The sequence below is a fragment of the Bos taurus genome, chromosome 4 (assembly GCF_002263795.3).
Source record: "Bos taurus isolate L1 Dominette 01449 registration number 42190680 breed Hereford chromosome 4, ARS-UCD2.0, whole genome shotgun sequence".
Taxonomy (NCBI): domain Eukaryota; kingdom Metazoa; phylum Chordata; class Mammalia; order Artiodactyla; family Bovidae; genus Bos; species Bos taurus.
The window spans coordinates 25,850,623-25,872,621 of NC_037331.1; the positions used below are offsets into that span (position 1 = coordinate 25,850,623).

The 21,999-nt window shown below is 38.3% G+C and overlaps 1 protein-coding gene and 1 pseudogene across 2 annotated transcripts in view; one reads left to right on the forward strand and one right to left on the reverse strand.

The window, feature by feature from the left end:
• The window catches only part of AHR (aryl hydrocarbon receptor), a 51,614-nt gene extending 44,827 nt beyond the window's left edge, over nt 1–6,787 (forward strand). Inside the window, exons 10-11 of one of the 2 annotated variants that reach the window (NM_001206026.1) lie at nt 209–1,451; nt 4,716–5,279. In NM_001206026.1, coding sequence (NP_001192955.1) covers nt 209–1,451; nt 4,716–4,850 — 1,378 coding nt within the window. In that variant the 3' untranslated portion in view covers nt 4,851–5,279. Of the gene's footprint in view, nt 1–208; nt 1,452–4,715 lie in introns of both variants that reach the window. The other variant, XM_059885372.1, reaches the window with a different exon arrangement.
• A 351-nt stretch (nt 6,788–7,138) lies between these two features.
• Nucleotides 7,139–7,266, reverse strand: LOC112446510 (uncharacterized; annotated as a pseudogene).
• Nucleotides 7,267–21,999: the final 14,733 nt, after the last annotated feature.

Sequence of the window (21,999 nt, forward strand, 5' to 3'; positions counted from 1 at the left end):
TGAAATTTTTGGACAAATTCTATCTAAATTTAACAATTTTAAGTACTCGTCATCAGAAAGATTTCTCTCAAATTTATGTTCACCTCTAGCAAACTTAACTACTGTGTATTTTGCATGCTAGTTTTTCTTTTTTTTAATTTATTATTTTGGAAATATTTAGGATACACCTTTTTCTAATACATGCAAACTTTCTTGTGCCCAACTGTAGAGATGAAGAAGGAATGGAGCACTTAAACAAGCGCAATATGAAGTTGCCATTTATGTTTACCACTGGAGACGCCATTTTATATGAGATAAGCAACCCTTTTCCTTCCGTAATGGATCCCTTACCAATAAAGACTAAAAATGGTGCTGGTGGAAAAGAGTCAACCACCACATCAGCTCTAAGTAAGGATTCCCTCAACCCCAGTTCCCTCCTGAATGCCATGATGCAACAAGACGAGGCTATTTATCTCTATCCTGCTTCAACTAGTACACCGTTTGAAAGGAATTTTTTCAGTGACTCTCTGAATGAGTGCAGTAACTGGCAAAACAATGTTGTACCCATGGGGAGTGACAGTATCCTGAAACATGAGCAGATCAGCCAGTCTCAGGACATGAACCCAACTCTCTCTGGAGATCATACTGGGCTCTTTGCAGATAACAGAAACAGTGACTTGTACAACATTATGAAACACCTAGGCATTGATTTTGAAGACATCGAACACATGCAGCAGAATGAGGAATTTTTCAGAACGGACTTTTCCGGTGAAGATGACTTCAGAGATATTGACTTAACAGATGAAATTCTGACCTACGTTGAAGACTCTTTAAATAAGCCTGCCTTCGGGTGTTCAGGGTACCCTCAGCAGCCATCCATGGCTCTGAACCCTAGCTGTATGGTCCAGGAGCAGCTCCAGTTAGACCAGCAGCAGCTGCAGCCCCATCAGAGGCACACAACAGTGGAGCAGCAGCAGCAACTGTGTCAGAAAATGAAGCACATGCAAGTTAACAGCATGTTCGCAAACTGGAACGCTAACCAATCTGTGCCTTTGAATTGTCCTCAGCAAGACCTCCAGCAGTACGTCTTTGCAGACTTACCTGGGACTAGTCAGGAGTTTCCCTACAAACCTGAGCTTGATCCTATGCCTTACCCCCAGAACTTGATTCCCTATAGTCAGCCTGGGTTGCCACCGCAACCTCAGGGTGCACAGTTAGACTTTCCCATGGGCGATTTTGAACCAGCCCCGTACCCTACCACTGCTTCTAATTTAGAAGATTTTGTCTCATGTTTACAAGTTCCTGAAAACCAACAGCATGGACTCAATCCACAGTCGGCCATGGTAGCTCCTCAGACGTGTTACGCCGGGGCTGTTTCAATGTACCAGTGCCAGCCAGACCCTCAGCACAGCCAGCTGGCTCAGATGCAGTACAACCCAACCACACCAGGCTCACAGGCAGTTGTAAACAAGGTAAGTATGGTCTCAAACTGAGTAAGTCCTTTCAAATGCCTCTTCATACATTATGCTGCTGCTAAGTCATGTCAGTCGTGTCCGATTCTGTGCGACCCCATAGACGGCAGCCCACCAGGCTCCTCTGTCCCTGGGATTCTCCAGGCAAGAATACTGGAGTGGGTTGCCATTTCCTTCTCCAATGCATGAAATAAATACATTATAAACAGATGTAAATTATGAGTTTTCTGTCAGTGACTGATTTTAACCTTTTATCTGTAGCATGTATGGGAGAACATGTCTAATTTGACTATTTTGTGTAAGCTGGTACTTTTACATTACTAATACAAGTATATAATATTTAAAAGAAATAAAGGATGAAAGCATTATGAATACATCCACAAGTTAAAAGTAAAATTACCAAATTAGTTAAAAGTACACGATTTAGAATAATGTTGATTTTTAAAAAAATCTGACCTTTTAAACATGCAGACTTAGAAAGCTTTAAGGTTTTAAAAATAGTTTTTTCAAAGCTCATTTTTTTTTTTTTTTACTGACATAGTTGATTTACATTTTCAGGTATATAACACAGTGACTCAGTATTTTTATAGATTATACTCATTATTATTAAATGTTGATTCTCTTCCTGTTGAAATTGGGTTAAAACCAGTATCGATGTGTTTCCTTCAAATACTTTTGTCCTAGGTGATCTCTGGTAAAAGTCCTAGGCTCCTCAGTGTTCTATCTTCATTTTATCCTTCAAGGTAAAATAGTTTTTTCCCTGGTATCTTAAGAAAAATAAGAAAGATAACTTATCTGGCTTTCTATCATGAGACTCAAGCTGGATGGTTTTAAATGTGTCATTCAGACCCTTCTACCAACATGGTAACTTAAGGTGCTTCCTAATGATTGCTGCTCTTTATGACCACCCAGGAATGTCTTATGCTTGCCTTTATGCTTTTCCATTAGAAAATATGATGTCACCTGTGGGTTTTTCATGGCCTCTATTGTATTAAAATTTGTTTTCCCACTCTTTTGAGTACTTTTGTCATGAAAGGATGTTGAAAATTCTTTTTCTGCTATAATTATAATGATCATGTGTTTATTTTTCCATTTGTTTTTTAAATGTAGAGTGTTACATTAATCAGTTTTTATATAATAAACCATCCTTAAATTCTGGCAAAAAAAAGAAAATATTGAGTTCATGCTGTGTATTTTAGTTGTGAAGCAAATCCCAATAAGACTGTAATAATAGTTTATAAATGTCATTTGCAGCTTTCTCATTAATTGTTTTTTTTTCTGATATTTTTTATACACTTGGTTTGTTTGATTACATATGAGTTTTTCCCTAGAAAAAGACTGTGAAAACTTTTCTTATCCTCATTCCTGACATTGTTCAGTTATATTAAAATGTAACAATGAGGAGTTACAGTCTATCTCACAACATTGCTGCAGAATAAGCACAGGTAGGTAACTTGTAAACTGTAGAGAAGTGAATTTTGTAAAATTATATTCTGAAGAGGGCCTGTATTAGCACCAGTTCCTTACAGTGTGTTCTTTCCCACTGTTTTGTGTTACTTCCTTATGAACAGTAAGAATTCTGGACCTATATATTCCCCCAAGGAATTACTGGACTTCCCTGGTGGCTCAGACAGTAAAGAATCCGCCTGCAGTCAGCAGACCTGGGTTCAATCCCTGGGTTGGGAAGATCCTCTGGAGAAGGGAATGGCTATCCACTCCAGTATTCTGGCCTGGAGAATTCCATGAACAGAGTTGCCTAGAGGGTTACAGTCCATGGGGTTGCAAAGACTTGGAAATGACTGAGCAACTTTAAAAAAAAAAGGAGTTACTAAATCTAAAAAAAGTTGGAACTCCATCTGTGGCTCACATTATATTTCTGTTGACTAGCACTGCTCTAGGCAGTCTTTTCAGGTGACGCTAGTGGTAAAGAACCCGCCTGCCAATGTAGGAGACATAAGAGACACAGGTTCGATCCCTGGGTTGGGAATATACCCTGGAGGAGGAAATGGCAGCCCACTCCGGTATTCTTGCCTGGGAAATCCCATGGACAGAGGAGCCTGGTGGGCTAGGATCCCAAAGGGTAGGACACGACTGAAGTGACTTAGCACACAGTCTCTTTAAAGACAGTTGCTGATGTGCATTGTATTGAGTGATGAAAGTAATTTATCCAAAACCTACCTTTTGCTGAGCAATTATTACCTTCCCTTTGAAAACTTGATAAAGTTTAGAAGGACAGAAACCTCATGTTACATAGGCTTTAGAAAGGTAAATTTCATTTGAAGCAATTGAAGGTATGATTATAGTCCATTACTTTCACTAATTATACTAAGATTCAAAAAGTTCTGTAATCTATAAAAACCTACAGAACTATTAGGAATTATTCAGGTCAGTCGCTCACACGTGTCCAACTCTTTGCAACCCCATGGACTGCAGCACGCCAGGATTCCCTGTTCATCACCAACTAATTATAAGTAACAGGAATTATTCCTGTAATTCCACAGAACTGTGTGTCTCAGGGTCCTCCCCTCCCTCCTTTTTTTCCAGTAGCACTTACGGAAATGAGACTAAATTTCATTGTTAAAAGGCAAGAGCAAGCACTTTACTTTGGTAATTTTTATTTCCACAGTTAGGACAATAATTTTAGTAGTACTTTAAAAGCATATTATGCCAAATATCAAAATGAATCCGCCACAATTTGTAAAGTTTAAAAATAAAATAAAATTTTAAAAAAAAGAAAAAAAAAGCATATTATGAATAAAATTGGTTCTAGAAATCATACCCATGGTATATAGTATGTAAGACATATTAAGAAACCTCTTGCAAATCATAACTTGCCTCTTTTCAGAAAGTTCTGGGTTATCTGTAATCCAGTGTAGTAATCTTGAAGGTAGTTAGTTTACTGATACCTAAAACTTACTGAGATACAATCTGGTCAAAGCAGACTTACTTATGACAGAGAGTAGTACCTGTGGTTCGTGACTGGTACTTTCTGATCCAGTGGTTCCTGCCCAAACCAAAGGCATTTCATTGATCAAATAGTCAATGTATGGAGTGCCACATCTGAAGTGAGACAATATCACTCACCTATACTATCTAATGGAGAAACTGAAAGATTGTAAGTGCAACTAATACCTGTGTTCAATATGACTTCACTGAATGAGTTACAATAACAACTTGGAGGATAAAGATTTTAGAACTACATTTTCACATATCTAATGGCTTAATATATATGAAGGATCTGTTCTAATAAGTTGCTGTTTGCAGTTTCAGAACGGAGCAATTTTAAATGAAACGTATCCAGCTGAATTAAATAGCATGCGTAACACTGAGCCTGCCACCCGTCTTCACCCATCAGAAGCCAGACCTTACCCTGATTTGACATCCAGTGGATTCCTGTAATTCCAAGCCCACTCCTCACCTTGGTTTTTGAGTAGTTTGTGAAGCATCACAGAGTAATAAGACTGTCCTTGTTGGATGTCAGCAAGTTCACATGGAGGCATTGATGTACATGTTATTTTTACTGTTATAAAAACATTAAAATCTGGTTTGTAATAAGAGGAGTTAATCGCCTATGCTACCATCATTAGAATAGTATGCTGTCACAAAGGAGCGAAATACCATCTCCAGTTTACAGTATTCTGAAATAATACCACAGAATATACAGAACTTTTTCAGGGAGATATTATGACACTTTTAAATATGAAAAAATGTTCTCTGGTGGAATTACTTCCATCAGATTAAATCAAATACTTTGAGTTTTGAACTTGTAGATTATTAGTGTACCAAATACGAACTATTTCCTTTTACTTTTAGCTTCTGCTTTTATCTCAGAGGTTAAAACAAGTGGTTTGGTGCTTGTATAAAAAGATAATCTCAGTCTGCTCCTCCCTCCTTGGTAATGTAAGTGCCTCACACTTTTTCTACCTATAACACTGTAGGGAGTATATTTTATGTAAAATATATATTTACATAAAATATACTTTTTAAAATTAATACCATTCTGCACACAAACATTATTGGTATTTCTTAAATTCAGTCATTTTTTATTAATCTAGGCATGTTTCAACTGCACTACTCACCCACTTTCTTCAGGTAAAGAGCAAATAATGGTTGAAAAGAGAAATATTACTTACTCTAGTGGTTTCTAGATTTTAATGTCGCCGTGTGCCTTACGTTGAAAAATTTTGGAAGTGGAAATATCTTCCTAAATTTTTTTTTAGTTATTGTAAGAGAGCAGCACTAAAATTTCAAGAGTTTTCAAAAGTAAGAGATATATCACCATTTAGCTTTACTAAAATCTCCACCTTAATAGTTGAATGTTGCCCTGTAAAGAATCTGCTGTTAAATGCAACCCTGAGTATTAACTTAAAATGAAGAGAAGCGGCTTTATTTTTAGCTCTTTAATAAGTACAGCACCCATTTCAATATGTATAAATTCTTTAAAAACTGTTTTAGAGCTGTAATCCTTTAAAATGTAGTATGTTGACTTTATAAATTTCACTTCTTAGTACAGTGGAAACTATTTGTTTTTCTCATATTTGAGGAGTGTTAAGATTGAATATAGCAATGTTTGGTGCAAAGTATTGGTATAAGTGAAAAAAATGGTGCATTGTATAGTTTATAATGAACAACAATATTTGTAAAATGTTTTCAGTCTTTCATTTAAAAATAGTGCATACCTTATTTATGCACATAAATAACTTGTTCGGGTCTTAACATATTTTATCACTGTGTCTTTTTAAGAAAGCAAATTAATCAGACCACTAATAACTTTACCATCCTTGGGTGACTTAAAAGTGCCACCATCTGACTTTCTTTTACTTAAATAGGACAGCTGAAAGGCATAGACATGTTTTGCATGTATTATATAAAAACAATGAAATCCCAAACTGAAATGTAGTATTAAAATACATTTCTTTTTTTAGTAAATCAGTGTATATAAAAGTGACTTTAGACACAACAGCTAAGTCAGTTTTATGCATTTTCCAACAGAATTTTGAACCTGGACAATGAATTCAAGTGTTGAAAAAAATAAATTTGTCTAAAACATTTCATAATTTGTTTGTAGCAGGAGGAATCACTAAAGATTTAGACCAGATTAATATTCCACTTTTACATTGAAACCTTTCATGAAAAGTCTTCATCTAAATCATTTTTGTTAGTCTCTTCCACATGTTACTGGATGAACTGTTTAGTGGGGGAAAAACAGGCTTCTAAACTGTATGTGAATATGATGACGATCAAGTATACACTTAAAAATTTAAAGCAATATTGTATATTTTTATCTATATAAAGTAACTAAAATTTACCTAATAATAAAATCACATTAAACCCAATACACCTTTGTCTGTATTGCTAAGTGCCAAAGGAATAATCTTTGTGTAATGCTATATTGAGGGATTTATTTTTCGATGACGTGCACTTCTAAGGATGTGGCTGTTTCTACTCTGATCTTTTTCCTATGCCAGGTTGTTCCTCCAGTACCTGAAGATTTACCAGTGTTCCAGTGTATTATGCATAGCTTTTATTCATTACTCTGCACAATCTAGTGTTTTTCAGTATTACTAAATTTTAGGTAAATGTTTTCATGGGTGTTTCCTCCTTCAAGATGTTACTGCTTACATATGCCATGCATACATTTTTGTTTAAAATATGATTTATAATATCCTTATCAAAAATTGTATACAATAATTTATGGTAATAAAATAATCACCAAGTATCAATACTATGTTTTAACACAAATTAATTTTGGTCCACATAAAGGAAATGAGCACTTATAGTACACTTGATCTTAGCCAAAAGGCCGAGAAGCGATTGGAAATGAGCACTTATAGTATAGTATTATAATTATGTCAGATGAAGGCAATCTATAATATTTAAGGATAGGTTATGTCAGTAATTCCTAAACTTCTTACGAAGTTCTGCTCCCCTGGATATTTTGGGCTTTACTGGAATATAAAAAAAGACTTCAAGGAAACTCATAGATTAAAATGCTTCTGCAATGGACTGTTCTTTTAAACCTTGCACAATCAGTGTTATAGTTTAGTGGTGGTAGTATTAATTCCATTTTAATAGTATTTTAAGAATATTTATGAAAAAAATTTTAAACAACCCATGTTCTATTTTCGGCTTAGATAAGAAAAGTTATTGCCCAAACTTATGTCTTTATCAAATATAAATGGCATGTTAAGCCTTTGGTATTACATTCATAACTATTAAACACTCACCTTGAATTCTGCAGTTGGCATTATTTGAAGAAAAATTCCTGAGAAAAAGTTTTCATTCTCAGTAACAATTGTTTACATTAATTTTACACTTATTCATCATAACAACTTGATAGTAACATAGCAAATTCCCATTACACCTGAGTCTGAACATTTGAGAAAGACTAACACTGTCTTTTGTCTGAAAAGTGCATAATGTATTCAGTTTCAAATATTTGATCTCAAAGAACCAAGAAAAAAACCCAGATAATCATATTCCTGATGCCTGCTTTCATTTAGTCAGTTGGTTTCCTTCGCATGAATGACTTCAACTTGCCCCGCTGTTATCAAGCCTATCAGACACTGACCAGGGATGTTATTAAGCTACTCACCAGACTAAGGAATATTGCTCTAAGCTTTTTCCCAATGTCTCCAGAGGACCATGCTTCCAATTCCACTAATAACTGAAACTTTCAAAACCCCACAGCACACCCTAAGTGACTATGTACTTTGACCCCGGCAGTACCATTGGCCTCTGCTCTTAAGCCAACCTCCAGTGAGGGAGAAGGAGAACATCCCTTGCCTTCAAGATTAAACACCCTTCCTAATGCCAGCCTCCCACTCCAACCCTCCCTCAACCCTCACCCACCCCCTTGGGAAGACAAGTCTTTTCTCTTATGTCCATGAGGAGGGTTAGCAGATGTAAGCTATTACATATGGAATGGATAAACAAGGTCCTACTGTATAGCAGAGAACTGTATTCAGTATGATAAACTATAATAGAAAAGATTATTTTTAAAATGTATGTGTATGTACAACTGAATCACTTTGTACAACAGAAATTAACATTGTAAACCACTGTATTTTCCTCTTCCAGAATCTTTTCTCTCTCCTATAAGCTTACCTGTGTACAGGTCATCCTCTATCCTGGAAAAAATGTTACTTAATTCTGCATCCCTTTCCTTATCACTTCTTTGCCTCCTTTCTCATAAAACAGTGTCGAGCTCCTGAAATCTTGTTTTCCTCCCATTATGTTGCTCTGTTGAAGTTCACTTAACTTCCTTCTTACCATAGGCTGGTTCTCTGTGGCCCTGCAGCCAAATATATTGTAGCCTCAATGAATGTCTTTCCTCCATTCTCTTCTGTGGTATTAGTTGCCCTGCATCCGATTATTCCTTCAACTCCTCTCCTCTCCTCCCACCTGGCAAGAGTCTCATTTCTGATCACTGTGTATGGTTCCTTCTCTTCACACTGACCCTTTGGAAGCACATCCTTTCTGCGACGACTACTTTTGTGATGAATCCTCTCAAAAACAGATCTTACCTCTGAAATGGTGATAGAGACACCTTATCTCTGATCTGTATTTGTAGAGCATCCTTTCCCTCCAAGAGCAGCAGAGTAGAGCTAAGCACTGACACTGAGGTCAGACTCCTGGCTTCAGCACACATATGATGTGAATCCCTGGGAAGGTTTCTTCCTCTCTCTGAGCCTGAGTTTCTGTTTCTACAAAATAAGGATAAGAGTAATGCTTCACTGTATTGTTGGGGTATTCCACAGAGACTTTATGTAAAAACAGTTCTCAGGAGGCCAAAATGGGAACAATTTGAGCAAAACAATAACAGTATTGGATTACAACCCAAGGAATGAAATATCCGTGAATCTATGTTGATATAAAGAGCTGCATAAATAAATGGGGAAAAGGGCAAATCTTCCTAATAGAAGAATCCCGAGTGTAGATAACTATGCCTTCTAATAGATAATTAAGCTTCCAAAGAGCTTAATATCTCCCACCTTCCCTTGAGTGTGGGCTAAACTCAGCCTCTTGCTTCCAAAGAATACAGTAGAGAAAGGGGAAAAGTTAAAAGTTGGCATTATAGAAATCTGTCTGCTGCTGCTGCTAAGTCGCTTTAGTCATGTCCGACTCTGTGCGACCCCATGGACGGCAGCCCACCAGGCTCCCCTGTCCCTGGGATTCTCCAGGCAAGAACACTTGGAGTGGGTTGCCATTTCCTTCTCCAGAAATCTGTCTAGCACCACTTTAACCAAGCAGTCGAGTTTGTCAATAAGTCATGGTGGTCCTCTCAGATATAATCATATGATCAGTACACTTCTGCTCTGTGGCGTTTTCTCAAAAACACGTAACCCTAGTCTAATCATGAGAAAATGTCAGACAAACCCCACAAGGTTTCTGGGAGTGTTCTTCTTCAAAGTGTTACAGTCAAGAAAACCGGAGACTGAGACGTTTTCACAGATTAGAAGACTAAGGAGACGTAACTGTTGGATCTCCTTGCAGTACAAGGAACTGCATAATACATACATAATATACACAATAAATACATAATATAAATACATAATACAACAGTATCTTGGACTGCGTTCTGCAACAGAAAAGAGGCTTTGGTGGAACACCTGTAGAAAGCCAAATTAAAATTTAGGTGATAGTATTGGGCCAGTACCATTCCTAGTTTTACCAAAGTACCATGGTTATGTAGGAGGTTAAAGGAAAATGAATGGAGAGAATAAAGGAACTCTGTATCTTTACAATTTTTATGTAAATCTAAAATTATTCCTAAATAGTTTATTTAAAAATCATGTTTGTATTAAAAACACAGTTTGTTGACTGTCATATAGCAAGTACTGAATAAATGTCCGTAATTACTACTTCCCTGTGATTTCCAGTCAACCTCAGTTGTAGGTAAGTCTCTACATTGGTACTGTTCCTTCTCATTCTGTTTCCTATTTATTTCATGCATATCTAGGTTTTTAGTCTCCAGTGCTCCTTTCTACTTTAATCTCCTGATTATCATCCTTATCAATGATCCTTCTAGCCGTGTTTCCAGAACTCTTACACATCAATATAATAATCTATTTTTCCATTCCAGCTAAAAACAATCACATCTCCAACTTTGAGCATTTGTAGCTGCCTTTTTTCCCCCAACTTCAAATTTCCTTTTCTAATCACACCATCTTCCACTTTCCTGATCCTTTCTTCTTTGTTCAACTAGCTCTTTGCCCTTCTTGTGATCTCCAGCCCTGTGAGTACACATTGTTCTTTCTGAGTCCATCAGCCTGGACCTCTCAGTATCAGGGCGTCAGCAATGTGTTTGCTTGTACCCTGGAATTGCTCACTTCCTTATAGGTAACTGACACTCCAATCCATAGCCCTGGCCAACACTCATCAGCACAGCACATAGCCTGGCCACTTTTTTTCCTGATAAGCCGTTTTGCTAGACAAAGTGACAAAACTGGAATAATGGCCTCACCACAAACTGAACTGGAAGGAAAGCTAAGACAAACCTAGACAGTGTATTAAATAGCAGAGACATTACTTTGCTAACAAATGTCCATATAGTCAAAGCTATGGTTTTTCCAGTAGTCATGAACGGATGTGAGAGTTGGACTAGAAAGAAGGCTGAGCACGGAAGAATTGATGCTTTCGAACTGTGGTGTTGGAGAAGACTCTTGAGAGTCCCTTGGACTGCAAGCAGATTCAACCAGTCCATTCTAAAGGAAATCAGTCCTGAATATTCATTGGAAGGACTGATGTTGAAGCTGAAACTCCAATGCTTTGGCCACCTGATGCGAAGAATTGACTCACTGGAAAAGACTCTGATGCTGGGAAAGATTAATGGTAGGAAGAGAAGGGAACGGCAGAGGATGAGATGGTTGCATGGCATCACCTACTCTATGGACATGAATCTGAGCGAACTACCAGAGTGAAGGATGGGGAGCCTGGTGTGCTGCAGTCCATGGGGTTGCAGAGTCGGACACGACTGAGAGACTGAACCACATACAAACTTTTACCACGTCTATGGCAGAGACTGACAATTACCTAACACCAGTAACATCTTTCCTTCTTTCTCTGTAAGAGAACCCTGACTTTTCTCTGATCATTGAGAGAGAAAAAGGACTACATTTTCCAGACTCCTTTATCGATAGGTATAGCTAATATAAGATCTGGCCAACTATATGAAAGCAAAACTTTTGTGATACTTCCAAGAAGGATGCTGAAATAGAACTAATGCAGCTGCAAGAAGTCTTTTGTGCTTTTTTGCTTTTCCTTTCTAGCCAGCACACATGGATGTGATCAGTGGAGATTCAGCAGCTCTTCTGAACCTTGAAGACAGAAGCCATTAAACTAGGATGGTGAGGTGAAAACAGGACAAGCCAGGGTCCCTCATGATTTAAAACCACAAAATAAACCCTGTCTGCCTACCTCATGACTTCTTACATATAAGATAAAAAGATTTCTGCCTTGGTTAACCCATCATTTTATGATCGCCACAGTATCTCCATCTTCTCACTCTCTCCAATGATACATTATCTCTGACTTGACTCAAAGAAAGTCTGATGTGATAATCAGTTTCCTCCTTTTTTTACCTTTATGTTTTTATCGATCAGTTATCCTCTCAGGCTTTCCCTACTCCTTTTTCTTGCATTTTCAAACATCGAACGTGTTGGTTTCTCCAGCACACAAGCATCATCCATTTTCTTCTAAGGACAATAAATCACACTACTACTTCATTCTTTGTCCATCTGTCCATTCACTCATTCATTTCTATTGTTTTACATCTAAATAGAGCAGCTTGCTATGACTTGCTTTCTTCATAACTGACCTATTCCTTAAATCTTCACAGTGTGAATTTACTACCAATTTGTAAAAATGTTCTGTTAAGTCAAGAAATCTTTCTTCCTTGATACTTTCTTACCTTGGCTTCTGTAACATGATAATATTTTATTGCTCTTGGTCCCCGTCTCGCTCCTAAGTAAAAGATCTAAATAGACATTTCTCCAAAGAAGACATACAGAGAGCAAGAAGCACATGAAAAGATGTTCAACATCACTAATGATTAGAGAAATCTAAATTAAAACTACAATGAGATGCCACTCTACACCAGTCATAACAGCCATCGTGAAAAAGATCTACAAACTAAATGCTGGGGAGGGTGTGGTGAAAAGGGAACTCTGTTGTACTATTGGTGGTTAGCAGTATGGAACTTCTTTAAAAAACTACCATATGATCTAGCAGTCCTACTCCTGGGCATGTATCCTGAGAAAAACATGATTGGAATGGATACATGCACTTCAGTGTTCATTGCAGCGCTGTTGACAATAGCCAAGACATGGATGCAAACTAAATGTTTCACAGATAGATGAATGGATAAGGAAGGTGTGGTACATGTATATAATGAAATATTACTCAGCTATTAAAGAGAATGAAATAATGTCATTTGCATCAGTATAGATGGACCTGGAGATCTCATACTAAGTGAAATCAGAGAAAGTCAAATATCACATAATATCTCTTATATGTGGAATCTAAAAAAATGATACAAATGAACGTACTTACTAAACAGAAACAGCCTCACAGACTTAGAGAAGGAATCTATGGTTTCTGAGGGTTACCTTCTAACAAACTCCTCTGATGAGATGTATGTTACGTTAAAATATGAAAACCATCAGGATAATCTTCCAATATAAGTATTAGACTAGGGAGGCTTGTCCCAAGCTACACTGTAACTTGAGTGATCCCAATCAATCCTTTGGCTCCCAACTGAGAAAATCACGTTTATTAGGTTAAATGCCCTCTTCCCCTGGTATGTGCACATGCTCGATAGAATTTAATTTGGCCCCATTAGCTTTCCTGTGCTGATGCATTTAGACTTTTAAATTCTACTAGGCAGAATCACAGAGAAGGCAATGGCACCCCACTCCAGTACTTTTGCCTGGAAAATCCCATGGACAGAGGAGCCTGGTGGGCTGCAGTCCATGAGGTCGCTAGAGTCGGACACGACTGAGCGACTTCACTTTCACTTTTCACTTTCATGCATTGGAGAAGGAAATGGCAACCCACTCCAGTGTTCTTGCCTGGAGAATCTCAGGGACGGGGAAGTCTGGTGGGCTGCCGTCTCTGTGGTCGCACAGAGTCAGACACGACTGAAGTGACTTAGCAGTAGCAGTAGCAGGCAGAATCAGTCCTGGCTTCCTACCCAACCTCCAGCCCCACCATCACCACCTTGGACAGGATCCACTGCCTGTGGGGGTCATTTTCGGATACTAGTTCTTCCACTTCTAGAAAAATTTTTCAGGAAGAGTGATGGACAGAATTCTGTTTGGTGTCTAAAGTATACGGGCCTGCATGAAACAGCTTACAATTTAAAGCCAGCCAGAATTTGAAAGAACACAAGACTCATATGTAGAAAAATTTCTAGAAATCAGGGATTAACAGATTAGAAAAGAGAAGAGATCTGTGATGTGATTACCTACTTCAAATAACTAATAAACTAGAATTGGGGGAAAAGATTATTCCTGTCATTTATGGTCCAGAAGTTATTCCAGGATCAATGATAAATGTTACAATAGGAACTAAAGAGCCTCTTGATGAAGGTGAAACAGGAGAGTGAAAAGCTGGCTCAGAACTCAACATTTCAAAAAACAAAGATCATGGCATTCAGTCCATTAACTTCATGGCAAATAGATGGGAAAACAATGGAAGCAGTGACAGATTTTATTTTATTGGCTTCCCAAATCACTGTGGATGGTGACGGTAGGCATGAAATTAAAAGATGCTTGCTCCTTGGAAGAAAAGCTATGACAAACCTAGACAGCATATTAAAAAGCAGAGACATCACTTTGTTGACAAAGGTCCATCTAGTCAAAGCTATGGTTTTTCCAGTAATTATGTACAGATTGAGAGTTGGACTGTAAAGAAGGCTGAGTGCTGAAAAATTGATGCTTTTGAACTATGGAGTTGGAGAAGACTCTTGAGAGTCCCATGGACAGCAAGATCAAACCAGTCAATCCTAAAGGAAATCAACCCTGAATATTCACATTGGAAGTACTGTTGCTGAAGCTGAAGCGCCAATATTTTGGCCACCTGATGTGAAGCATCAACTCATCAGAAAAGACCCTGAGGCTGGGAAAGATTGAGAGCAAGAGGAGAAGGGAGCAACAGAGGATGAGATGGTTGGATGACATCACTGACTCAAGGGACATGAGTTTGAGCAAACTCCGGGAAATAGTGAAGTCTGGCATGCTGCAGTCCATGGGTTTGCAAACAGTCAGACATGATTTAGTGACCGAATAACAACGACAGATTTTACTTCAATATAAAGAAGACCGTTACTGAAATATCTCTAGAGATGAAATAAACTGATTCATTGAAATGTAATGATCTTCCTGTCTCTAGAAACACCACTTAGAATTTATGCTGAGAAAATAATTCCAAATTCTGAAACATTACACTTAATCACTACTGTTTCCTTCTACTTCTGAGAGTCTAGGATTTCATTAACTTCCATGTTAGATGTGAGCTTTGAGATGATGTATTTCATGACCCCTGTTTTATGCTTGAAGAAAGAACAAGGCCCAGATACTCTTTTGTGGAAGTTGCACAATTAGTTGATAAAATGATCTCACCTATTTTGAGTTCTAAACCAGTAATTTTTCCCCAACACAAGAGATTGGTTTTATTCTCCAGTTAGGGAAATAAAAATATTCAAATAACATTATTTTTTAACCATTATGTATGAAATTTTTATTTTCTTTCTATTCAGAATTATAGTTTCACCCTCCTTTCAGGTAAAGCTTCAGGACATCCTAATCCTTGTGGAATGTCTAAAAATTTATCAACTCCATTTCCCCATCATGCTGTATCTTCAAAACATTTTAGACTATGTATTTGTTGACATTTGAAAGTACTGAAATCTAATTTTGGAACTTTGTCAGCATGATTTGGAATTGGGTTTCGGAATTGGGTTAACATGAATTCTGACTAAATGAATATCTATTTCAAGGGTGTTAATGTCCATTATCTTTAAAGACCTTCCTTTCTCCTTATTCAATCAACCGACAGGTAGAAAATCCAGACCAACTGCCTTTGAATACTGAGTGATTCATTGCAATTAAAAGGGAATAGAAAAACTTACTTTATGTCAAGAACTCTGAATAGTTTAAGACTCTCCCCTACATTCAAGCCAACACATTAACTAACTGCAATAAGACATATGATTTCTGGGTCAGAGGCAAAGAGTGGTTGATTACTTACAATAGTAATAGCAGCCAGCATACACATTTGTGTTGGTTCCCCACAAGGCAAGACAATCATCCCCACACACAGTTACAGGAAAGGAGCCCTGAGCTTAGGGAACCCAAACCTTTTAAGATGGTGGTAGACATGCCTGACCCTTTGCTCTGAAGGGAAATACCTTCAATATCTTCTCAGGCTGTTCACGATACAAACTTCCTTGAAAAGATGGTTCAGAACAAAAGCAGCCAGTGCCTCTGCTTGCAAGCACATGCAGAAGCACAAGAGCCCCATGGAGAAGGGTCTCCAGCACTTATCCTGATGGGTTCTGCTTGCCCTTCTAACTAAAATTCTCATCCTTCTTCTGTTGACTGCCTCCCTGTTCTAACTTCACAGACAATTCAAATAATTTCAGTTATTTTCAAGGGAGTGAAGCGAGTGAAAGTCGCTCAATCATGTCCAACTCTTTGCAACCCCATGGTCTATATAGTCCATGGAATTCTCCAGGCCAGAATACTGGAGTGGGTAGCCCTTCCCCTCTCCAGGGCTTGCAAGGGGCTGCATGGCAAACCTGAACATTTTCTATCCTCAAGTTACATTGTTCTGACTCTCCATGGAAATAGAGAAACCCTGCCTTCAGTTTTCTGCTCCAAGTCCTTGTAAAGGGCAAGACATCATGATGTTTAAGAGTCAAGGCAGGGGACACTGTGTTGGAACTCTGACTCTGCTCTTTTGCTGTGTGTGTAGTATAAGTTGCTTATTTGACCTTTCTGTGTCTTTGTTCCTTCCTCAAAAAAGAATGTAATGACTTTACCTTAGAGGATATTGATGAGATCCAGGTGACATAATACATGTACAGTGCCCCACACAGATCCTGGCACATGATATTAAGTGTTAAAGAGGACTGACCCCAAGTACTGAAATTGAAACTGACTTTAAAACTTCCAACAAACAAAATTCTAGGACCAGATGGCTTCATAGGCGAATTCTATCAAACATTTAGAGAAAAGTTAACTATTATCCTTCTGAAACTATCCCAAAAAATCGTAGAAGAAGGAATTCTTCCAGACTCACTCAAGGGGCCACCATCACCCTGATACCAAAACCAGACAAAGATACCACCAAAAAAAAAGAAGAAAACTTCAGGCCAATATTGCTGACGAACATATTGCTGATGAATCCAACAACACATTAAAAAGATCATATACCATGATCAAGTGGGATTTATCCCAGGGCTGCAGGGATATTTCATTATCTGCAAATCAACCAGTGTGATACACTGCATCAGTAAATTGAAGAATAAAAACCATACGATCATCTCAATAGATGCAGAAAAAGCTTTTGACAGAATTCAACACTCATTTATGATAAAAACTCTCCAGAACATGGGCATAGAGGGAACATACCTCAATGTAGTAAAGACCATATATGACAAACCTACAGCTAACATCATACTCAAAATGATGAAAAGCTAAAAGTATTTATTTCTTCTAAGATTAGGAACAAGACAAGAATGTCCATTCTCACCACTTTGATTCAACATGATGTTCGAAGTCCTAGCCATGGTAATCAGAGAAGAAAAAGAAATAAAAGGAATCAAATCGGAAAAGAAGTAAAACTGTCACTGTTTGCAGATGACATGATACTACACAGAGAAAATCTTAAAGCTGCCACCAGAAAACTACTAGAGTTCATCAATAAATTCAGTAAAATTGCAGGATACAAATTAATACATAGAAATACATTGCATTTCTATACAATAACAATGAAAGTTCAGAAAGAGAAATTAAAGAAATTATCCCATTTCCTACTGCATCAAAAATAATAATATGCCTAAGAATAAACCTACTTAAGGAGACAAAAGTCCTGTACTCCAAAAACTATAAGATACTGATGAAAGAAACAGAAGATGACACAAACAGATGCTCTTTGACACATAAATCATAGCAATATTTTTTGAGCCATCTCCTAAAGTTACGGCCATAAAACAAAACAAATGAGACCTAATTAAACTCAAAATCTTTTGCACAGCAAAGGAAACCCTAGACCAAACAAAAAGACAACCACAAGAGGGAATATAATATTTGCAAATGATGCAACTGACAAGGGATTAGTCTCCAAAATTTACAAACAGCTCATGAGGCTTAATATCACCAAAACAAATAATCCAATCAAAGAACGGGCAGAAGACTAAACATACATTTCTCCAAAGAAGACATACAAATGGCCAACATGGAAAAAGTCTCAACATTGCTAATTATTAGAGAAATCCAAATGAAAACTACAATGAGATATCACCTCATACCAATCACAATGGTCATCATCAAAAAAATCTACAACTAATAAATGCTAGAGAGGGCGCAGAGAAATGGGAATGTAAACTGGCATAGCCACCATAGAAGTTCCTCAAAACACTAAAATAGACCTACTATATGGTCCAGAGGAAAACATGGTTTAAAAGGATAATGCACCACAATGTTCATTACAAGGCTGTTTACAATAACCAAGCCATGAAGCATCCATCAATAGATGAATGGATAAAGAAGATGTAGTACATACACACAATGGAGTATTACTCAGCCATTAAAAAGAATGAAATAATGGATGGACCTGAAGATGATCATACTAAGTGAAGTAAGTCAGACAAAGACAAATATCATATGATATCGCTTATATGTGGAATGTAAACAAAATGATACAAACGAACTTATTTACAAAACAGAAACAGACCTAGAGAATGGACTTATGGTTACCAGTGGGGAAGGGTGAGTGGGAGGGCTAGACTGGGAGTTTAAGATTGACAGGTACACACTGCTATATTTAAAATAGATAAGCAACAAGGAGTTACTGTTTAGCACAGGAAACTGCTCAATATTCTGTAATAACCTAAATGCGAAAAGAATTTGAAAAAGAATAGATACATGTATAACTGAATCACTTTGCTGTACACATCAAACAAACACAACATTGTTAAATACATGTTGATATAAAACAATGAAAAAACCCTCCAAAAAAATGTTAAAGAATTGTTAGCTCTTACTGGTTTTGGAGTCCGTATGAATGAGTTAGGTGAGCAGCTTGGTATAATGAAGAGATCAAGAATGAGTTATTTCAAAACTGGGCTTTTTTTCATGTGAGTGGCTGTGGGCTCTGCTCCAAAATGCTTCCCAGGCTTGTGGGGCAACTCTTCTAGCCTCAGCGTGCTCCAGCCACTGCCTTTTCCTACCAGGAGAAAGGAAAGGAAAGAACTTGTTCAGGCCAAGGATCTTTAAGAGCTAAAGGCGCAACTTGCATACATTTTTTTTTCTGCCCAACTTTGGTACCCATGGACTTAGTCCTCAGATTATACCTGGCTGCAACCATCTGCCCAGCAAAAGTTCTATTTCTATGGAAAAAGAAGAAACAGATTTTGGTGGGTAACCTGAAGGACCAAGACCAAAAATAAGTAACACTTCTCGATTCCATCTGAATTTTGATGCTACTGAGAAATAAGAAAAAAGTAATGGAGGAAAATGTCATCATTATCAGAAACTATAACTTAGAAGAGTCAAACGGGAGTTGACCACTCCATTCCTCAGTCTTTAATTTAGACCCCTGTGTAGACCATTCTGGGGTTATTTTCAGTGGGCAGAGCCAGCCTGCTTTTCCAAGTCACTGTCTCTTACAGTTCCAGAGAGAGCAAGAAAGGGGGAAAGGGACCAAATTCCTCATGCCCAGGACCATTGAGAGATTTGCTTCATATATTTGAGGAAATTGAACCGTGGCCATCTCCCACCCAGTCTTTCTCCAAGGGGAAAATTAAGGGATAAGACAAGAGGCTAGAAGTGTTCATCCTTCCTCATAGAAACCCAAGTAACAGAAAAGATTTTTCTGTCCAAACCTGACCATCACAACTATCACCGTCATTATTATTATAAGGCAACCTAATTTGGTAAAAATTTCAGTTTAGGGCCCTTTCCACTGTCCATTATTCTGTTCAGTGGCGCCTTTGAGATGCAGAACTAAGTCAGAGTTCAGACTGAGAAAAAAGATTTCTCTTCAGGCAAAGTGCTAATCTATTTCATCTACCTCTCCATGCTGCCAGAAAGCACAGAATTCAGATTTGTACTCAGTGCAACAGCTTCCCTCTGCCTGTATTTCTGGCTAATTTATTTGTGCTTCTGCCTGACCACTGTTGGGTGTCCCAGGTGGTACTAGTGGTAAAGAATCCACCTGCCAGTGTAGGAGAAGGTAAGAGATGCAGGTTTGATCCCTGGGTCAGGAAAATTCCCTGGAGGAGGGCATGGCAACGAACTCCAGCATTCTTGCCTGGAGAATCCCATAGACTGAGAAGCCTGGTGGGCTACAGTCCACAGGGGCCCACAGAGTCAGACAGGACTGAAGTGACTTAGCATGCATGTTCGCTGACTACTCTCCCTGCTTCATCCATCATTTCTCTCTGCTGCTGCTGCTGCTAAGTTGCTTCAGTCGTGTCTGACTCTGTGCGACCCCATAGACGGCAGCCCACCAGGCTCCCCCGTCCCTGGGATTCTCCAAGAAAGAATACTGGAGTGGGTTGCCATTTCCTTCTCCAATGCATGAAAGTGAAAAGTGAAAGTGAAGTTGCTCAGTCGTGTCCGATTCTTAGCGACCCCATGGACTGCAGCCTACCAGGCTCCACTTTTAAGTTTTCATGTCAGCTGCCACAAATTCTTTTAAGGCAGGATATAAATTATCGTTATAAAGATACAGTCAGTGAGTGTGCTCATAGATAAATATGCTATCCACGAGTGCTTTTAGAGAAAATATTAAATATTAATGCTCCCAATTAAACTTGGGAGCATTAACAGGAGACAGATTGGCTCAGGACAGAAGTAGCCTTCAAATGAAGGGATGATGATGTGAATTACAGCTTCAGTTTCCTCTGCCTTTCACAGAGGTGATGACATTTATCATGATCATTCTCTCTGACACTGCAAACTTAATTGTGCTTGAAATACTTGACTTTTGACTCATCTAATAGTACCAATCATCATTGTCCTGTATCTTCTACTAGTTCCTATTCCTCAGATTATCTGCTCTCTTTACTGGACTTGAGTGAACCAAAAGGGCCCAGAGTAGAAAGGACTTGGGAGAACTGGGGTGTGGATATATACAGGACGGTGCCTTAACACTCCTATAAAGAAGTGGGTGAGACTGTGAGGAGGTTCAAAGTGCTTCTTTTATAGGTGGGGTCAAATTGAAACTTGAATCATTACTCACAGGCTGGTGAGAAAACTCAAGTTGTTGTTCAATCTCTAAGTCGTGTCTCTTTTGTGACCCCCCATGGACTGTACCCGCCAGGCTCCTCTGTCTATGGGATTTCCCAGGCAAGAATACTAGAGTGGGTTGCATTTCCTTCTCCAAGAGATCTTCCTGACCCAATAACTGAATGCACAGTTCCTGTATTGGCAGGTGGATTCTTTACCACTGAGCCACCTGGGAAGCCCCTTTCTTTTATAGGTGGGGTTATATTGAAACTTGAGTCGTTACTCATAGGTTGATGTGAAAACGCAAGTTGTGCATTTAAAAAGTGAGAAAACGGAAAGGTACAGTGGCCTCTTCAGGTAACAGGCAGCAGTGAGAGCAGAATCTCAACTCTGCATCTCTGAATTAAGAACACATAAAAAAATCTTCTAACAGGCACTATGCAAGTGTTTTGCTATGATGACTGAAGCTAGGCTGTCTCATTGACTTTATATCCCCAGGGGGTGAATATCATAGTTCCAATTTTACACACAATGAAACTATTTTAAAAAGCAATCAAAACAACCAGGATGATGGTGGTAGATAAAATAATGGTGCCCCCAAAGATGTGCATATTATAATCCCAGATTGGATGGCAAGAAGGTCTTCACAGATGTTACTAGGGAAGAACCTTGAGATGGAATGCTTGTCCTCTCTTACCTTGGTGGACTCATGTGATCACAAGAGTCCTTATAAGAAGAAGGGAGGAGGGTCAGAGTCAAAAGAGGAGAGGTGATGACAGAAGGAGAGAGAAATTTGAGCATACTCTGCTGTTGGCCTGAAGATAGAGGACCACAGGCCAAGGAATGCAGGCAATCTCTAGAAGCTGGAATAGGCAAGGAAACCAATTCTCCTCTCATGCCTTCAGAAGGGAGGCAGCCCTGTCCACAGCTTGATTTTAGGGCTTCTGACCTCCAGGACTTTAAGATAATTAATTTGTATTGTTTTAAGCCACTAAGTTTGTGGTAATCTGTAACAACATCAACAGGAAACTAATACAGTGGTTATGGATTTTAAGAAGGCAAAGAAGGCCTTTGGGAAGAAAACAATTACT